This window comes from Brassica rapa, chromosome A10 (assembly GCF_000309985.2).
Source record: "Brassica rapa cultivar Chiifu-401-42 chromosome A10, CAAS_Brap_v3.01, whole genome shotgun sequence".
NCBI classification, from domain to species: Eukaryota; Viridiplantae; Streptophyta; class Magnoliopsida; order Brassicales; family Brassicaceae; genus Brassica; species Brassica rapa.
The window spans coordinates 289,497-309,913 of NC_024804.2; the positions used below are offsets into that span (position 1 = coordinate 289,497).

Sequence of the window (20,417 nt, forward strand, 5' to 3'; positions counted from 1 at the left end):
TATATGGGACCCATGTGAAACGATGGTCCCGCTTCTTGTCTCTTCGTTCCACTTGTGACCTGCCATTGCCTACATTACTGGACGACAATCTCGCCTGCGCTTTCTTCACATAAAAATCTTTTTTATTTTATTTTTTCCTATAAAATAAATTATACCTCTTTTTTAATTATATTTTGCTTACCAAAACATATTTTTTTGTTTGTCTTAATTAATCACCACCTTTGATTCATTATATGCAAACATACAAAAGTATATTTAAATTATAAATATATCATCCTTGTTAATTAAAATTATACATATTTTTTTAATAAGACTAAAGACAGAGAATTTTTGAACACTAAATGTATTTTAGTCATAAAGGGCGATTTTTCAAACCAGCATTTGAAAAAAAGCTTGAAACAGTGTTGGTTAGCCATATATGCATACCTACTATAACTTGATTTATAAGAATATTCAATTAAATTGTGTTATGTAGTCATTAAACAATAAAAACACGTAAAAATATTTTACCATTTCTTGTTCAAATGTAATAGAATGGCTCATACTTATAAGTTACAAGTTCTTGAATTAAAATTAAATATTCAAAAACGGCTCCGACTAAGAGGGTGTGAAAATTTAGTGATTCCGTGTGGTAGGTATATCAAAATGGAAAGGAGTATAGTCCCCAAATGAATGAATAAGAAAAGAAAGAAATAAGACAATTCCCTCCAGGCCCATTTAATAGGTAAAAGGCCCTAAAATAGGAAAGAAATCATTCCGAAAGAAGAAGCAAAATTCAATACAGACTAAAAGACTAATATACCCTTTCAAGAGGAGATAATTACGGTAAAATACCACCAACGTCCATAAAATGCCATCCTACCCATCTGACTATTGAATCTCCGCCCTTGCTTCCTTATCACTCGCAAAACTTTTACTATCTCTATCTTTTTCTCTCACACCCTTCCTCCATGAAAGCTTACAGCTTCAGCTTTTCTTCGCACTGCTAAACTCTCACATAACTCTTTCTTATCATATTTTTTTACCATTCACTTTTTAGATTTCATATTTCGCTGGTGGAAAAGCTCACTAAACTAAGCTAGTGCTCTACCTATCACTCGGTAACTACCGAACTTTGATTATTATTTTTCGTGTTTAGTTTGTGTTATATCAGCAGATAACATAGCTAACTGTATTATATTCAGTTTAAATGATTTGGATAAAATTATGGACATATAATTTTCTCATTTGTTTGTATGTCAGACAATGGTATTGTTTTAAGTTTTAACTAAGCAATTCGATTTATTTTCAGTTTATTTGGTTCTCTTTCAATAAAAGTAAAAAACAAAAAACAAAAACAAAAAAAGCTCGAGAAATGGCTCCCAAGAGCAACCGTGGAAAGACAAAAGGAGACAAGAAGAAGAAGGAAGAGAAAGGTATCACCAATAGTGAAACCTTATCTATATGAATTTCAATTAAAAAAAATAAGCTGTTGATTAATTTTCTTTAATTAATAATTAAATTATAGTTTACATATGAACCATGGTTTACGGTTTATATGCAGTTCTTCCGGTTATGGTGGATGTCATTGTGAACCTTCCGGACGAGACGGAGGCTATTTTGAAGGTTCGTGTGATTATTTTCCTCGCATCATTTTCGAATTGTGTTGTTATTTCTCATATTTCTTGCGTGTTAACAACTGTTTTTTGGGGTAGCGATTTCTTTGTGAAATTCGTTATAACTTTTAACTTACAACCCGTTTTCTATTTCTTTGTGTTTAACACTTTCATGCACCTGGCTGATTTCTATTACATTAGTTTCTTGACTGTATAATTGTATAATTCTGAAACTTTATCTTAATATGTTTCATGTTTTGCTTTTGATATATAAACTCCCAATGTGCATGGCCGATTTTCTTGTCTTTGATTTTGTTGTTGTTGGGATAAGGTGCGAAAGAATACACGTTACCATAAAAATTGATAGTTATACATGCTGTATTATTATTGTTTTTTCTAAATAAATCAATTTCAATTGACTTAGAATTATCTTTTATTTTTTTATCATTATTTGAACGTGTATATAAATACAAAACTGTGTGTAACACACGAATTCGATTATCAACTTATTCACTTATTTAATATTTTGGTCAATAAATTACGTAGACGTTATATAGACAGTGAAATATGTATAACGATAACATGTGTATATATACAAAATTATCGTCAATAAACACGTACAACTAATATTCATATTTTTCGAAAATTTGTTAAACAGTTTTCTTCTATGATGCAATATCAGTGGTATATATAAGCCGTATTCCAGGCATAGGTTACGCATGTTTATTATCTTAGAAGAAAATATGATCAAATGTAGATTTAACAGAGAAGCACGTATGTCTGAAAACAGGGCATATCAACGGACAGGATCATAGATGTTCGTCGGCTTTTATCCGTTAACTTCGACACCTGCCATGTTACCAACTATTCTCTCTCCCATGAGGTAAAAAAAACTATGAATGATATTTTGAGTGGAAGTTTCTAAATCATTTTCTCGTTGGTTACTTGTTAATGTTGGATGGTCCAGAGATATTCATATTTATTGGGGAATCTCATAGGATCTGAATACCAAAGTAAGGAAAAAGCAAATGAAAAAGACTTCTGTCTAACATCTGATAAAAAAATGATTTTAAGTGTGATTGTGCCTAAAAATTGCTAGTTTTGACTTTTCTTTCCCTTTTCTGCAACTAGAAATGTTACCAGAATAAGTTATTTTTTCACTGATTAAATCATAGGAATAGTATAAAGAAAATAAAAGTTAGAATCATAGTAATAGTATAAAAGGAGTAAAATTTGTACTGTGGTAAAATACTCACGATCCATGTCTGTCGTTACAGGTAAGAGGATCGCAGTTAAAAGACACAGTGGATGTTTCGGCGCTTAAGCCGTGTGTTCTCACGTTAACAGAAGGTAAAGTTCCATCGTGCATCAATTTGACGTGACGCTCGTTTTTAATCTGTTGCCGTTAACGCGCCGTAACGGATATAAAAAACGTGCAGTTACATAAACGATGTCGTATTAATTATATGCCAAAACGGCGTCACATAAGCTTTTTTCGCGCTTCTTCTAATTAGGTGACGTTTGCAATTTTTTTTTTCCGTTCAGAGGATTACAATGAGGGAACCGCGATGGCGCACGTTAGACGGCTGCTTGACGTCGTCGCCTGTACTACTTGCTTCGGTCCGTCGCCGGAGAAATCCGATTCGGTGAAAAATGCGCAGGTTAAGGGAGGTGGAAAGAATCCCAAACAGACTGAAACGTCGCCTCCGCCGTCTCCTGCGCCGAAGGATGCGGTTGTTGATGAAGCCGGAGAGACTAGTCACTCTTTCCCTAAGCTCGGAAGCTTCTATGAGTTCTTCTCTCTCGCTCACCTCACTCCTCCTCTTCAATGTATGATCCTCTCCCTCTCTCTCTCTCTAACCTTAATTTTGATGTCCATTTTCTCAATCGATCTGTGTGTGTTTATAGATATAAGGCTCGTGGCGAAGCGGGAAACTGAAGATATCGCGGCGGAAGATCATCTTCTCTCCGTCGATGTAAGCCGACGATTACGATAACACAAAGTTTCTCATTCTATAATTCGGTTGGTTTCTCCATGTAGCGAATCGGCGTTTTGGTGATAACGTTTGCGTTTGCGTTTCAAACTTTGGTCTCAGGTGAAGCTTTGTAACGGGAAGCTCGTTCATGTCGAAGGCTGCAGAAAAGGATTCTACAGCATCGGGAAACAAAGAATCATATGTCACAATCTTGTTGATTTGCTTAGACAAATCAGTAGAGCCTTCGATAATGTAACTTCTTTCTTTCGCCTCTCTTACATTATGACCTATCCATCTACCGTTGAGCTGAGCTTATTCCTTTTTTTTTTAATCATGTTTAGGCTTACAGTGATCTTCTGAAAGCATTTTCGGAGCGCAACAAGGTATGTTTCTTTTCTCTTAATGAAGATTTAGCCGGTGTTGAATGGGATTACAGTTAAGTTTAATAGCGTTTAATCTCTATATGTGCAGTTTGGGAATCTTCCTTACGGGTTTAGAGCAAACACATGGCTCATCCCGCCTTCTGCAGCGCAGTCACCAGCAGCGTTTCCGCCTCTCCCTGTCGAGGATGAGAGATGGGGAGGGGATGGTGGTGGTCAAGGAAGAGATGGCAGCTACGATTTGGTTCCATGGGCCAACGAATTCGCCTTTATCGCATCTATGCCTTGCAAAACAGCAGAGGAGAGGCAACTTAGAGACAGAAAAGTGTTTCTCCTTCACAACCTTTTCGTTGATGTCGCCACTTTCAGAGCCATCAAGGCTGTTCAGAAGGTAATGGCTGACCCAGTTCTGGCTGAAGACTCTCAAGTGCTGTATTCCGAGACAGTTGGAGATTTGAGTGTTACGGTTACGAGGGATACTTCCAATGCAAGTAGCAAAGTGGATACAAAAATTGATGGAATTCAAGCCACTGGTTTGGATAAAACGAAGCTGATGGAACGGAACCTTCTCAAGGGACTTACAGCTGATGAGAACACTGCTGCTCATGTGAGTTTTATTAAAAAGCTTTCAATGTTTAAGATTTGTTACTCATTGTCTAACAGTGGTTTTACAATTGGTTATGGTCGCAGGATGTTGCTACTTTGGGAACTATAAGCCTTAAGTATTGTGGTTACATTTCTGTTGTCAAAATAGAGAAGGAGAATGAGAAGTTGAGCCCACCTTCTCAAATTGTTGACCTCCTTGAACAGCCTGAAGGTGGTGCTAATGCTCTAAACATCAACAGGTGATCATTTCTTACATAGTAGGAAAAAAATGTTCATACTTTGTCTCTTTAGTTTATGTAGTTACTTACCTGTTTAATTATTCTCATGGTTCTTTACAGTTTGAGATTCCTCCTCCATAAATCCTCTCCTGAGCAGAACAAGAAAACACATCAGCAACAGGATGATGAGCTTACATCTTCCCGAGAATTTGTAAGTAAAATGCTGGAGGAAAGTCTTGTTAAGCTTGAGGAAGAAGAGATAGACAGGGATAGTATCATGAGGTGGGAACTTGGAGCCTGTTGGATACAGCATTTACAAGATCAAAAGAATACGGAAAAGGACAAAAAACAAACCAACGAAAAGTCTAAGAATGAACTCAAGGTTGAAGGGCTTGGGAAGCCGCTTAAGTCTCTCAACAGCAACAAGAAAAAAACAGACGCAAGCAGCCCTAAGGCGCAGCAGACTGCAGTATCGTCTCAGGTTGATACGGCTTCTTCAGAGGCTGATAATGCTGCAATAACTGCAACTTTGCAATCTGACGCCGAGAAGAATGCTCAAGAAAATGTGCTTATCTTGAAGAATTTGTTGTCTGAAGCAGCCTTCACTCGTCTACAAGAGTCAGATACTGGACTTCATGACAAGGTTTTTACACTAAACTTCCAGTTCTTGCTATATGTTCATTTGCTTACTGTGTACTAACTAAGAATATTTGTTTCAGTCGTTGCAAGAACTTGTCGACTTGGCACAAAAGTATTATACTGAAGTCGCTATTCCGAAGCTGGTAAATGAGTGTAAAGTTTATTGTATTCTTGTCTATTGCTAATATGAAGATAATAACACATCATGTGTTTGGTATTTATTTCTCAATACAGGTTGCAGATTTTGGTTCGTTGGAACTCTCCCCAGTTGATGGCCGGACTCTAACTGATTTTATGCACACAAGAGGTCTTCGGATGCGCTCTTTAGGATATGTCGTAAGTAGCCTTGTTTTAACTTCATTTTTCTTAGAATCTACTGAAGATGAATGATCATATAAAACCATCCATGTTTTATCTATGGTAACAACAGGTTAAGCTCTCAGATAAGTTGTCACATGTACAGTCTCTGTGTGTTCATGAGATGATTGTTAGAGCCCTTAAGCATATTCTTCAGGCGGTGATTTCTGCTGTTGCTGCTGACACTGACAAAATAGCTGCAAAAGTAGCTACTGCTCTGAACATGATGCTTGGGATTCCAAAAACTGAAGCGGAAAACTCTTGGAATGTACATCCTCTTATCTTCCGGTGGTTGGAGAAATTCTTGAAGAAACGATATGACTACGATCTCAATGCCTTCAGTTACAAGGATCTACGAAAGTTTGCCATTCTCCGTGGATTATGCCATAAGGTAATTCAATGAATGCTTTAACCAAAATTTTTTTTTTGAGTTATAACTAGTCGCTAATCAACTATTAGATTGAAATTTAATGTTTTGTGTTAAACTGTATGTCCTCAGGTTGGTATTGAGTTGATTCCAAGGGATTTTGACATGGAGTCCCCAGAACCGTTCCAAAAAACAGATGTGGTCAGTCTGGTCCCAGTGCATAAGGTAATAGACAAGATGAAAGAATTTTCTATCTGAATTTGTATTCTTTCTAATAATATATCAACCATAGTTGTTAAGACTTTCTATTCTAAATCTCTGCAGCAAGCAGCATGTTCGTCTGCTGATGGAAGACAACTTCTGGAGTCATCTAAAACAGCATTAGACAAAGGAAAGCTTGAAGATGCAGTTACATATGGAACAAAGGTACATGTCCGGAAAATCCTTTTCCTACTCTTCAGCTCTTTCTTCATATTACTTTTGTTTCTCTGTACAGGCGTCATGATTTGTTTTGTTGTTTCGTCTCTTTTGTTTTTCCCCTCCCTCAGGCTCTTGCTAAGCTTGTAGCAGTTTGTGGTCCGTATCACAGAATGACAGCCGGAGCTTACAGTTTACTTGCTGTAGTTCTATATCACACTGGTGACTTTAACCAGGTCTGTATATAGACAGTTAGGCTGTGATATCTTTCTTCGATATGACAATTGCAAAACTAAAAGATTTTGTTGAAACAGGCTACTATATATCAGCAAAAGGCGTTAGATATCAATGAGAGGGAACTTGGACTTGATCATCCGGATACAATGAAGAGTTATGGTGATCTTGCTGTCTTCTATTATAGGCTTCAGCATACAGAGCTGGCTCTCAAGTAAGTTACCAGTCTCCATTTCAAAGAACTGCGAGGTTTAATGGTTTGGGTGTCTTTTTCTATCATCTAAACTCTGACTTTTTTTGCTTTTGTAAGGTATGTTAAGCGTGCGTTGTATCTCTTACATCTAACATGTGGTCCATCTCATCCGAACACTGCTGCTACATACATCAATGTAGCCATGATGGAGGAAGGTCTAGGAAATGTACATGTTGCCTTGAGGTATCTTCACAAAGCTCTCAAGTGTAATCAAAGGTTGCTTGGTCCTGACCATATCCAGGTTCTATTCCCGATGCTCTGTCTTTTTTGGAACATCACTTTGTAAGAACTTTGATTTGTTTTTGCTAATATATTGCTGCTAATTATGTCAAATTTCAGACTGCTGCAAGCTACCATGCCATAGCCATTGCGCTCTCGTTGATGGAAGCATACCATTTAAGTGTTCAGCATGAGCAAACAACCTTAAGAATCCTCCGAGCAAAGCTGGGCCCAGATGATTTGCGTACTCAGGTATTTATATATATCTAACCAAAATATCACAGCAGGCAAATCATTCATCTTTCTGACAATTGTATGCATTCTTAAACCTTACGATCTGATTATATTCTTCAGGATGCTGCTGCTTGGCTAGAATACTTTGAGTCCAAGGCTTTTGAACAACAGGAAGCTGCAAGAAATGGTACTCCTAAGCCTGACGCGTCTATAGCCAGCAAAGGCCACCTAAGGTCAAACAAGTTCCTTAGATATTATCTCCTTATTTGTCGTTTAGACGTTTTCTATGCTGTTTGAATGTATCAATAAAGTTTACTCCTCGGGCAGATCCTTAGCTTCATAATGTTTTGCAGTGTATCCGATCTACTGGACTTTATCAACCCAAGCCATAACGCAAAAGGGAAACAGAGTGTGGCAGCAAAGAGGAAGAGCTATATGAAGGTTTAACTTTTATTTCTTTCCACATTTCTCCACTTTAATGGGTAAAAGTGCTTACATGATTGGACCTTGTGTTATTGTGTAGCTAAAGGAAAAATCCAATCAGAACGTTGTTTCTGAGCAGTTAACAGAAACCCCAAGGGAAAATCAAAAGGAAATGTCTGAAGAGGAGACAGAAGCAACTGGATCAGAAGATGGTCAATCGAGCGATGCGAATCAGGAGGCAATTCTTGCACCAGCTGAAGAACCACCTTCACATCCAGTCATTGACGAGGCTATTATGGATAATAGTAATCCAACTACATCTGCTGAAGGTTCAACTGAGACACAACACCCTGATGGTAGTGAAGATGGATGGCAACCGGTGCATAGACCGAGATCTGCTGGATCATATGGTCGCCGGTTGAAGCAACGACGAGCATCAGTTGGAAAGGTATATACATATCAGAAGAAAAATGTTGAAGCTGATAATGATAACCCTGTTCTCCAGAATGCTACTCAGCCGAACGCCACATACTACGTTCTGAAGAAGCGTACAGCGTCCTATGCAAACTATGGAGATCATCATTCTCCCGGAATGACAACTCAAGGCACCAAATTTGGCAGGAAGGCAGTGAAAACCTTGGCATATCGGGTTAAATCAACGCAGCCGTCTTCTGATAACCCCAAAACTTCAGCTGAAACATCAGAAGAAGATGGGTTGAAGGCAGATGCTTCTCCTGCTGTGCCATCTGGTCTGTCTAGTAATGTGCAAAATGAGGCATACCCGAAATCCTCTGTTGTAAGTCTTGGAAAATCTCCATCCTACAAGGAAGTAGCATTGGCACCACCTGGCTCCATTGCCAAGTATCAAGTCTGGGCTCCACAAGCCGAAGCTTCAGATAAGCAAGAGGAGAAAAAATCTGAAGAGGGCACATCGGTGGAGCTGACAAGGGATGAGCAGATGATTACAGTGTCAGAGAAAGAGGTGAAAAATGAAATTTCTGCGGATGCAGAGTCTAGCAAACCTCAAGGCAAAGAAGAGATCGAAGTAGAGTTACAATCATCTGAAGTGGAATTCAAAGGGAACAATTTGAACGGAAATGAAGAATCTGGTGGGGGCATTCAGGTGGAAGAACCAGTACTTGAAGATAAGGAAGGTGTAACAGATATGATTCATTCCAACACAGAGCAAGAAGTGAAAGATCAGCTGGCCGCTGATTCCGATGATCTGAAGGAAAAACTGGGAATCTCTGCTACAGACTCCAGCGACGCCCCGCGAGAGTTACTGTTACCTAACAAGAAGCTATCAGCTTCAGCTGTTCCATTCAACCCGTCATCACCTCCAAGTATCATACGTCCTACTCCCATAGGCATGAACATTGGACCGTCGTGGCCAGTGAACATGACTCTTCATCACGGACCTGGTCCTTTCCCTTCACCTCCTACAACTCCAAACTTGATGCAGCCAATGTCCTTTGTATACCCTCCTCCTTACACTCAATCAGTCCCCACAAGTACCTATCCTGTAACCAGTGGTCCTTTCCATCCCAATCAGTTCCCATGGCCGCATATGTCGGAGTTTGTACCAAGAACGGTTTGGCCCGGATGCCATCCCGTTGAGTTTCCCCCTCCACACATGATCGCTGCCGAGCCAATAGCTTCAACTGTCTTAGAGCCAACTGTCATTCTACCAACTGATATTGACACTTCGGGTGTGGAAGAAGGCAAGCAAGATGTGGCGGCAACCACGGATTCTGTTAATCATGTGAATGCAGTGGCTAGCAGTGAAATGGAGAATGGAACCAAGAAATTTGAGGATGACGAGAAGACTTTTAGCATTTTGTTAAGAGGAAGGAGAAACAGGAAACAGACACTGAGAATGCCGATCAGTTTGCTTAACAGGCCTTATGATTCTCAACCGTTCAAGATTGCTTATAGCAGAGTCATCAGAGGCAGCGAGGCTCCCAAGTCCGCAGCTTGAAACCAAAGACTCAGCATCGTCGATGAAATTCATCACTCACACATCTCTCTCTCTCTGATCCTTGCTGTTTCTTAGGGGACAGTATAAAAGGTTTGCTTCTTGGTTGAATCCTTTTATATATATAGACATATGCTTAATACATGTATTTTAAACTTGATGATGACTTCATTTTCAGGTAATTTCGTTATCAGTCATCGGAAGCTGTGGCTTGTGATAGTCTCAAAATGATTTGATCTGGATTCTAAGAGAAGGAGAGGTTGAAGAGGGGGAAAAGCCAGAACTATTCTTTTTTTCTTCTATACCATGTGAGGTGCTGAAGTATTGTTTTCTGGGTTTTAATTTTTAATTCAGCCAATAAAAGATTAGGAAATTTTGGACATAATCTTTTTTCATATCCCTTGTGGCCGCCCATGTTAAAAAAACTTTTGTTATCTCTTGTTCACTTTTGCGTATTTGTCATCAATTACATCTTATCTAATGGCCTGCTACGAAATATCGTAATTATAATTTATAAACTTGTTTATTGAATCAGTTATTAGATGATAATACCTCTGAATAAACACGAGATAAGTTTTTTCCAAAAATAATAATAATACTTCGAATAAAAAGAAATATTAACAACTAAAAAATGCAGAAGCATGGTGTCCTCAGCTTTCGCGCCATTTTCAAGTTAAAATGGATTAACGACAACCGCCGGTGGTTCTTCCCGGAGAAGACCAATCTGGCCGTGATAACTTACAAACGGGTTTTCACCTTCAAAATTTCCCGGTGGGTTATAAACACAAATAGCATAAAGGCCACCGTTTGAACAATCCACACGTGCGCACCCAACCTTGGTGCTATCTCTCCACACGATCTGCGTGTAATGTCCACACATTTGCCCTGGCTCACACGTGTTACCCCTAACGTCATAGAACTTATTCTCGTCGGCCCACACTTTGACGACATCAATGGGCCTCCAGTTATTCTGTCCGGCCCAAAATATGTTTTCTCCGAACGGACCATTGGAGTGAACTAGCCTGCAGTCCCCGACGCGCTGTCTCGCCCACGCACGTGCATACGCCGCTAATCTTCCATCCCATTCTAACGGCGGTTCTCCCACGCGCGCTCGTACGAGGTTATGTGCGTATAGAAACTCAATGCTCGCTCTGTTTACTTTGTTACGATGTCGTCTTCTCCCCCACCTGAAGGAGGAATGTTTTCCGGTTAACGACAGTGCTGATGAAGAGAGAAATCGTGAATTTGGTGCTGACGGAGAGTTAACGGAGGTTTGTGTAGACGACTCGCTGTGATTGATTTGGGACGTCGCTGCACATAGTTGAAGGAGGAACAACGTAATGGTGATGAATATGTGAAACGGAGCTCGTAGTTCTCGTTTACGAAGCTCCATTTTTCTTTGAAAAAAGAAACAAAAGAGGGTATAGTATATTTTTTTAATAGGAGAGTTAATTACTCAATTGCAGGTGAAGGTGTAATTAACTCTCCGATAGGATTTGTTGAGAGGGAAAACGAATCAATAAGTAATTGTTTCTATTTATGAACGTCAAATGTAAATATATCGTTTGCATGAGTCAACGCACGGTGAATATTGAATACCGGAATGCCGCTAAATTTAAAACCACATTTAGGCAATACTTAACATTAAGGTCTAAGGTTAAAGTTAAGGTGAGATTATTGTAATGTTTGTTATCCAAAATTTGATCCGTAATCTGCATTGATCTATATATATTTCAAAGGTTATACTTACGATCGATGATAACTTTCTGTTCCGATTAGTTTTGACGATTATGAAAATCATTCGAGTTTCTTTAATTAAAAGTTGATGCAAAGTGACCATAACTATTGAACTTCGTTAGATAGCGGATGTCAAGCTATCACACTACGTCAAGTCGTCAACCACACTAGTAGAGTAAAGATCTAATGCAGATAGCCAAAATAACCACTTCATGGGTTTGTCCCACAACATACAGAAAACTCAATTACAACTAAACTACAATATCTAACCGAGTGAAGACAAGTTCGTGAAGAAGCGATTAGAAATCACGCGCCCCCAATTTCTCTCTCAACCCTAACTTTCGAAAACTTTTTTTCTTGGATTCGATCGTCTCTCCGGCGCGTTCGGCGCTGCGAGAGGGCTTTTGCCAACCCCGCCATATCTAAATCCATCTCCAGCATGAAGGTTTGTCGGTGAGTGACTCTGTTTCGGGTCGTCGTCTTCGTAGAGGACGTCGTTAGATTCGTCGAAGCTGAGAGGGTTTTGCGATGCGGTGCCTCTAGCGACTGTGCCGCCGCTTCATCCTCCTTACCACCGAAGCAATCTCCTCTCCCGACACCTAAATCTTTTTGCAGGACTGGAAGAAAAGGTCGCTTTTTGTCGCTACCTTCAAAGACTATCCGGGTATGCGTCGTCTGAGCTAGAGGTCTCGGGACCTCGGACTGAATGCGATAGGGTCATCTCTGTCACTCCGTTAAGTCAAGATTAGGTGATTAGCTACTGAGTGATGCATTAACTTAGCTCATCTCCCCTCCTTTGTTGTTGGTATTGGCGTTTCTTGTTAGTATGGATTGGTATTGCAGGTTTAATTGAGTTGGGTTGTGGAGGTTCTTCGTTTCCTTGGAGCTCTTGGTAACACTTTGCAGTTGGAGGAGGTAGTAAGACCCGGGAGGTGGTGATGCTGCCCCTTTCTCTGTACCGACTTAGAGGGCGAGTGCGGTAGAGTTAGTTGAGCGCTATTAAGCATCCGTAGTGTGTGTTGTCTCGTTTTTTGCTGAATCCGAGTTTAGTTCTTTCCCAGCCCGGACCTAGAGGACAGTCCTTGAGCGGGATCGTTTCTGTCTCTCGTAGTAAAACAAGTTGTGCAGGCAGCCGTTGAATCCGCTTCCTACTAGTGTTTTGTTCCTTGCGTTCTAGTGTCCCGGGTCTCTCCTTTCAAGCCCGTCTCAGCTCAACCTTCCATCCGGCTACTACAAGTTTGTATCGATACTTGAAGTCATGTTCGCATCAAAGCAGAACGGTTTCAAGTTCGATTGATTTATGTTTCCATGTTTTTTTACCTTTTTTGCCTTGGAAGTATGTTTTAAAGGTTTTACAGTTTGTTCATCACATCTTGTAAACCTCAACAGTTCATTTCTCAAATGATATTTACTATTTAGCAAAAAAAAAATAGCCGAGTGAAGACAACATTCTAATATCTCTTATTCAAGATAATTTGGTGATAAAGTAGACTAAACCCAAAATTACTAGTAGGATTAAAGAAGTATTCAACCTAATAAATAAATAAAATCCGGACCCTGTCTCTAACGTCGCGCTGGATCTTCGTTTTTGTCTGTTTAAGAAATACCAACACGAAAATTCATGTGCTCTATCTTATACAATAAATGAGGCTTTGCTCTCTCCTCCTTCTTCCACGTCAGTATGGAGGGTGGGGCTTCTTGTAACACGTGTCAGTACCTCTTTAAACATCTAAATTTGGTCATTCGGCGATTTTTTAATGGACTTCTGTTGTGCGATCTTTTTAATGGACCCTACAATTGTCTCTTATGCTGGTCCATAGGTTCTTAGGTTTCTTCTTTGTCGAACTTCTCATTGGAGAGGAGAACCGTCACGCCTTTCAGATCACAACGCTTCTGGACCATGCCTGTGTAACGGATACGTTATCAATCATCTGCGACATTAAACAAGCATTTACATGATTTTCACCACTCCTCTCACTCTCTCGCATTCAATCTCCAAGGTAGAAGCTCCGCGTATAAATTTCTTTGTTGGCTGCGATGAACATCCACACCGCTACGAAATCAGAGAGGACAACCTCTGTCAAGAACCACTTCCAAGCTCCCCCTTTGTTGACTGACTTGAGGAGATGTGGTATAAAAATTTGATGAATTTGATTGGATCATCTTTTGTGTTAGATGTTCTTGCCTCTTTTGATTGTTGCCGCAGTTCTATAGGTTTTGGTGGAGTTTAAGATTCTTTAGTATGCTGTGGCGTTTAACCTTCTCCTTGAATTTGTAAAGAGGTTATTTTTAGAGACAATTTAGTCGATTTTGTTTTAAGTTTTGGTTTCTATTGCTTCTTTTCATAGTTTTCATTGGAGCTTTTGTTGCTAATATTAGAGGTTGAATGCTGATAAATGAATCTCCACTGTAGTTTGATTTTCTGGGGAAAGTTCGGTTCTTTTTGCTTTAATTTAATTCCATTGTCTATAAATCATCTTGTCATATGTCAAAGTTTGTGCCTTTAGCCCCTTCTCTGTTCCTGCAATCTCTTTAATCTGTTTTTTATACCTTGATTGCAGTTAAGTAGGCTTTGTACCAAAAACAGGATCTGTTTCTTATACGCCAAGTCTTCCCTGCTTCGAGTGGGGCGTCAATACCCTGACTACAACATCAGGGAGTATACAAAGCAAGACCTTGGATGGGTTCCGCATGAACAAGAATCTCACTGGTGGAGGAGCCGAGGAGGCTTCTGCTGAAAGTAACGCCATAGCATAAGGTTGTAGAGAGGGTGCTCAAGGCTTACTTGGCGTATCCTCCCAAGACCAAAAACATCATGGAACTAAAGCTTCATTAGTAGATGTACATGTGGCATTTTCAGTACCCTCAACATATTTGTTATTGGTCATGTTTCGTAGTTCTTTACAACCATGAAACTTACTTTGTGCGATTCTTATGTAACGTTTGTCTTATGGCTGCAGGCCTTTATAAAGTGAGAGAGGACACTATCATAGAATAATTATGGATTAGAGCAGGGATAAAGGGTAAAGAACGTGAAGATTCTTTTGTTAGTTGTTCTTAATTATAAACCTCACACGATTCTGCAGTTGTTCCATTGAAATGTTCTCAAATTTTCTGTAGTTTATGTCTATCTTTAGCACTGATGCTGTTAGGTTATAAATCTCTGGCTTCAAATACATTAATGATTTTTGTCAGAATTTTTTGGAGAAGAATATGTATGGTACAGAAGAACTATATCAACATTTTTGCTTGTGCTCTATACAGTAAGATTTTGGTTTTCCATAATAAGAACCGATTTCGAGTTCTAAGAAACAAGATCACAGAAGATCAAAACAAAAAAAAAAGGGTCTGTAATGAACATATACAACTCTGTTTATCTACTTCCCAGCGGCTGCTTTGGTTGCACTCTGAAGTTGAATTTGTCGACATCATCATGAAGATGTTCAAGTCCTTAATTTGTTCTGTTTTTCTGTTTCACTTCACATGAATGATGGTAATGTAGCTAAGGTTAGACAAAGGAGAGATGCGTATGTTTTTCTTTTGTATATTTATACACCAAAACGCATGGAAAGATAATTAAAATTAATTAGAAAAGAAAACTGAATCAAAGTGGAACTATTGTTATTGCAAACTAAATAAAAATATTTTAAAAATTAAAATATTAAAAACATCTACACATTCGAAATAATATAGATACAGTATTTAAATATCCAATCTTGACATGTGGCCGAACAGATAAATCTGACGATCCGTATATAACATGTATATATAATTTGTTAATAATATTAATTTCTTAAATTTTTCTAAAGTTTTATATAATATACTTATATGAGAATCAAAGTAGTATAATTTGTAAATTTAGACACGTCTACCATTATTTTAAAATGATTTTTAATGTTTTAAAACTGAATATAATTTTTAATGATGAAATATTATATTAGATATCATTTTTCGAGGAATATAATTTTTCTGAAAGCTTCCCAAAAAATGTTATTGATATGTTAAGGTTCAAGATTTTATACAAATTAATAGATTGTTTGTTAAGATATTTATTTACATATTCTATTATTTCTGACATATTGATAATATCAATTTCTGAATTTTTATTTTTAAATATTTAAACTTAAAAACTTTTCATTAATATTTTTAGTCAAATATAAATTGTGTTTAGTTTTGTGTTTATTAAAAAACTATAAACTGCAAAACAATAATATTCTCAAAAAGCATTATATAAAACTTGTATAGTAGCTACATTTTCAGAAAATTGTTGTAAATAGTTTTTAGGATAATAAATATAGTTCTGTGTTTTGAAAAGAAAATTATAAAGAAGGAAGTATTCATGATTTAATTGTTTATTTTATTTTTGGAATATTTTTCTAAATTAATTGTTTGGTTGATATTAATTTATTATGATATGCATAAAGTAGAATCACTCATAAAATCGTATGAGTGATTCTACTTTAAGAGTGTAAAAGATAAAGAAAAATGTTCAAATAAAGATAATGATTTGTTTTTAATAAAATATCAACGCAAATGAATAGATTAATTAAAAATAGTATAATGTCATAAATACATGGTAAATAAAAACCAAAACACATCATAGATTTAAATAAACATGAAAACTTTAACCCAAGTAAGTAAAACGTTTAGCTACTTCATACACTTACGAATAAGGTTTAATTATTATTAACATGCTTTAACATGTTCAATCCAATGAGAGGCTTTGTACCTCCCGCGTACTGTACAAATTCAACTACTACATTAGCATATTATACTTTTGTTGCCAAACCAAATAAACAGATCACATGAGGATTGAAATATTTAAATGTACGTTGTGATGAGACCAAACATCCACCTCTAAAATTATTCACGAATACTTTGATATCCTGGAAAAATAGTCAATATAGGTACGAGCAATGCTAGACCATGATTAAGAATTCACTTGCTAGATTCAATATCATTTTGAAAACAAATCATTTAACCAATACGTCCACAATGATTGTTACTACTTTAAGAGGATGAAATAATTTGTTATCTTCATTCAAATAAGATAAACACAAAACAAACATGTGCATTTACAACTAAGAAAACTTCAGAAAGAATTAATACACTATGATCGCTAACCAAAATCAAATAAATCGGAGGAAAATCATCTTCTTTCAACATATTTTTATTTTCTTGAACATTTTTTCTTTACTAAAAACATAAAAAAATTGTAAATTCGGATAAAAATAAGACAAACAAACCCGGCGCGTAGCGCCGGAATACTACTAGTTAGCCTATATAATACACACTCCTACCGTACTTTACCAAGATCTAATAAAAATATGAAAGTAAATTTTGGACGTACTTTACCTTCTTTAAGGTTTACTCTCTCGCTTTTTAAAAAAAATTAATATTCTAATATATAAAGTACTTTTAATTTTAAAATTTTATTTTATTTATTAAAAATTGTGTAATTAATCTTTTAAATAATTTATTTTATAATTGGTTGAATACCATTAATTCATAATTTTTGTTGATATTTTCTATAGGAGTATTGTACTGGTTTCTATAGCATGGTCTTGAAACTTGTTTTCATAATCTTTATTCGACTAATTACAAAAACTTGTTTACGTAGTTTTTAAGAAACAAATAGTATTGGAATTCGAATAAATATATCATTTGTAGGTTCATAAAAGTAAATGAAAGCTTTGGTTAATTAAAAAAAGGTCATGCCCGCTCCCTTTGGCCCAAAGAGTTAAAAACATTTAAGACGCTAATAATACAGCCGACAACACGTGAAGTTATATCAACACGTATTTAAACTCAACCGCTAAAGATTCACTTGTCCGAAAAACACATCTAAAACATAAAATGAGAAAACGAAAACAAAGTACATTATCCGTACCGGCTCGGGTCGGGTCAGGATTAAGCACATCCTCGTGGAGCAAACCCGACTCGGGAACCCATCAAATCGTAAACGACCCGGAAACCCTGCTGCTGGATGTTCCCGATAATGGATAGCCCGCTCATCGTACCGGCAAATGCAAAGCAGAACTTGCCGTTAGTATCCACCGGAATCAAATAATTAGTCGCCGGAAGTGACACGTCAGCTCCGCGGAAGTGTAGAACCACCGTCGGAACTTTAACCTCGTTTTGATGAGAGAGATCGAAACACGTATCGAAGAGAGAGTAGTCAGGCGCTCGTTTCAAACTCTTGGCTCCGACCCGGAACGCGTCTCTCATAGCGATGTAAGCGGGTCGGACCAGCCGGGTCACAGAGGTACCCGAGTCGATAATGACTCCACCGTTACCGATCGGGTCGAGTTTGAAAAGAGAAGCGGCTACGCCGGGGACGCGCGTCCCTCCGACGCTTATTCCGAGCAGCTCGACGTAGTAGAAAGTATCAAGCTTCGGATTCGATAAAAGCGGCGTGAACTTAGCGGTACGCGAAACGGCGGCGTTTCCGAAGACGACGGAGGAAGGTTTGGAGGAAGCGGATCTGTCGACTAAACAGTAAGAGAACTTCTGATTAAACCGGCGACCGGTCTGACCGGGAAACGATAACCTTCCTTTACCGAGACCTAACAAACCGGCGGCTCCGACGAAGAGACCTTCATTGTCGTGACCACATCCGACGGCGACGCCTTTAACGCGGTTTCGTCGGAAAGTCAGCGTTTCGGTGGCGAAATCGCCGACGGTGAAGGAACCGTCGCCGTACGAGACTTGGTAGAGGCAAGTCCGGCGGCGCGTGTTGCATCCGGCGGAGTCTAACCGGCGGCAGAGAGGCGAAGAACAGGGGATGGTCGAGTAGGTCCGGGACTTTCTCGGGTCGAAAATCGGGTCGGACTGAGAGTAGCATCTCCGGCAAGGAGCGCATTGGAGCCAGACGATGTCGCTTCCGGTGTCGAGCACCATGTAGACATATCTCGCCGGAGTTCCGACGCCGAGACGCGTGAAGTACTCTCCACTTCCCTGAGAGAGACCAGAGACGACGGAGCTGCTGAATCCGCCGGGTCTCGGCGCATGGGTGGTGTTTCTTCTTGGGATCCGGGCGGCGAGTGTGGCGATTGACTTCACGCGCCGGGAGTCACGCTGGAGCCGAGAGCTGAAGAGCTCTTCGGGAGTTCTGTTGGTGGAGAGAGCATCGATGTGGTCGAGGTTTAGTGTAATGGACGAGTCAGAGTCGGATCCGGATCCTATCAACGATTCAGAAACGGGTTCGGATTCGGGTTGGAATGAGGTGGGAGAAGCGGAAGGAAGAGAGTGAGAAGTGGGGACTAGAGTTTGGTAAGCAGGAAGGGAAGACAAGGAAGGTAGAGAGAAGAAGAAGAAACAGAGAGTATAGAGCAAAGCTTTTCTTCTTCCTTCCATTTCTCTCGTTTTCTCTGGGAAAATGGCAGTGAGAGTGGTCTCTGTATAAATAATTCAACTTTGAACTAAGTCTTCTTGAAGAGACGCACCTTTTTAATATTCTTTTTTCTGTAATAAATGGAAATGTGTGAATGATATTCTTCTTTTTCAAATAAATATCTACTCTCATTTTTATCATAAGATTAAAAGCGACGTTATAGATTCGGTGGATAATAAACACTAGCATGAAGCATCATGTGGTGTGGGGGAACATTATGACATGATCAGCTTATTTGAGGAGATAAACACAACTATGTTAATTGTTTGTGGAAAAGGGAAAAAGCTTATTTTATAAAGTTAATCATGCCCAATAATTCACCCACAATTTGTGCCATAATTCGCTCTTGAGTTGTCAAAAACTAAAACATTCCACATGGGTGAAAAAATACATGCAAAATATTCTGACGAAAGATAATCTAACACGGTGACATGAAAAGTATTGGTGTTTATTCGTCACGAACTTTAGATCTCTCACGTTCTTGTTAGATTATTGATATCATCGAACACTCTTTTCATTTACTCTCACATGAGAATTCGATATCCAAGGTTTGGAACTTCCATGTTCAATGCTTCGATATATGTTAACAGCATGCTACTAAAATGAATACAACAAAAACAAAAACCAATAATATAGACTGGTATTGGGATGTGTGACACCAATTAAATGCTCTGACAATCTCTTTCACTATAGTATAAAGAATGTGAATTCTTTTTTTTCTTTTGAACACCAAAGAATGTGAAATCTAGAATACAAGTGTGAACAGTGAATCATGACTTCTCACAGTTGAAAGCATTTATTTTCTAACACACTTTCACACTCATAAATGGTTTATCACAGGGTTTAGGTGAAATTCTCAAATCCTACATCAAATGCTCGAGGAAAAAAAACAACTTTATAAAGAGTTGTCTATCACACAAGAAACACCTACCTGGCCGGTCAATTCATCAACCAAATATTTGTTTAGACCGGTTTTCCTGGTCTGGGCAAGCCAAGGCTTTAGTTTCCGCGTAGTTCCAATGCGATGAAAAATCAGCACACTACGAGAAAAGCGCAACTAAAGAATCTGAAAAAATGGAGTAAAGTAGTATTTGATTAAAGGCTCAAATGTAAAAGAGACAAGAAAGCAAAAGCCATTACAAGAAACACTTTTTGCTTTATTGCTTTATAGTAGTACTTACTATATGCTAAGTGCTCACTCATCATTACATGGTGGTGGCCATGAACAATTTGCATTCGACATGATAATCAAATAAGCATTGCCTGACGATCTCCACTAAAATAATGATCCACTCCTTGATGATTAGAAATTTAGAGATACACATTATGACATATAAGTGTCTTGTAATGTTTTAAGTCTAACATAACATGTTTCATTAGAGATTTAACGTGTG

General features: G+C 38.3%; 3 protein-coding genes across 3 annotated transcripts; 1 reads left to right on the top strand and 2 right to left on the bottom strand.

Moving 5' to 3' along the window:
* Positions 1 to 861: 861 nt before the first annotated feature.
* LOC103844641 (protein TSS) lies at positions 862 to 10,338 on the top strand. Its single transcript, XM_033282149.1, has 25 exons — positions 862 to 1,100; positions 1,292 to 1,415; positions 1,544 to 1,605; positions 2,386 to 2,478; positions 2,873 to 2,945; positions 3,141 to 3,425; positions 3,504 to 3,571; positions 3,692 to 3,823; positions 3,913 to 3,954; positions 4,043 to 4,558; positions 4,642 to 4,796; positions 4,896 to 5,418; positions 5,495 to 5,557; positions 5,649 to 5,750; positions 5,845 to 6,162; positions 6,271 to 6,363; positions 6,463 to 6,564; positions 6,687 to 6,791; positions 6,870 to 7,003; positions 7,100 to 7,283; positions 7,382 to 7,513; positions 7,616 to 7,728; positions 7,849 to 7,936; positions 8,019 to 9,986; positions 10,072 to 10,338. Exons 2-24 carry the CDS (start codon positions 1,355 to 1,357, stop codon positions 9,894 to 9,896), a joined length of 5,322 nt encoding a protein of 1,773 aa, XP_033138040.1. The 5' UTR covers positions 862 to 1,100; positions 1,292 to 1,354; the 3' UTR covers positions 9,897 to 9,986; positions 10,072 to 10,338.
* On the bottom strand, positions 10,194 to 11,413 carry LOC103844642 (pathogenesis-related protein 1A). The gene has a single exon (XM_009121438.3). The coding sequence runs from the start codon at positions 11,284 to 11,286 to the stop codon at positions 10,567 to 10,569; it is 720 nt and encodes a 239-aa protein (XP_009119686.1). The 5' UTR covers positions 11,287 to 11,413; the 3' UTR covers positions 10,194 to 10,566.
* A 5,857-nt stretch (positions 11,414 to 17,270) lies between these two features.
* LOC103844639 (aspartyl protease family protein 2) lies at positions 17,271 to 19,113 on the bottom strand. The gene has a single exon (XM_009121436.3). The coding sequence runs from the start codon at positions 18,984 to 18,986 to the stop codon at positions 17,541 to 17,543; it is 1,446 nt and encodes a 481-aa protein (XP_009119684.1). The 5' UTR covers positions 18,987 to 19,113; the 3' UTR covers positions 17,271 to 17,540.
* Positions 19,114 to 20,417: the final 1,304 nt, after the last annotated feature.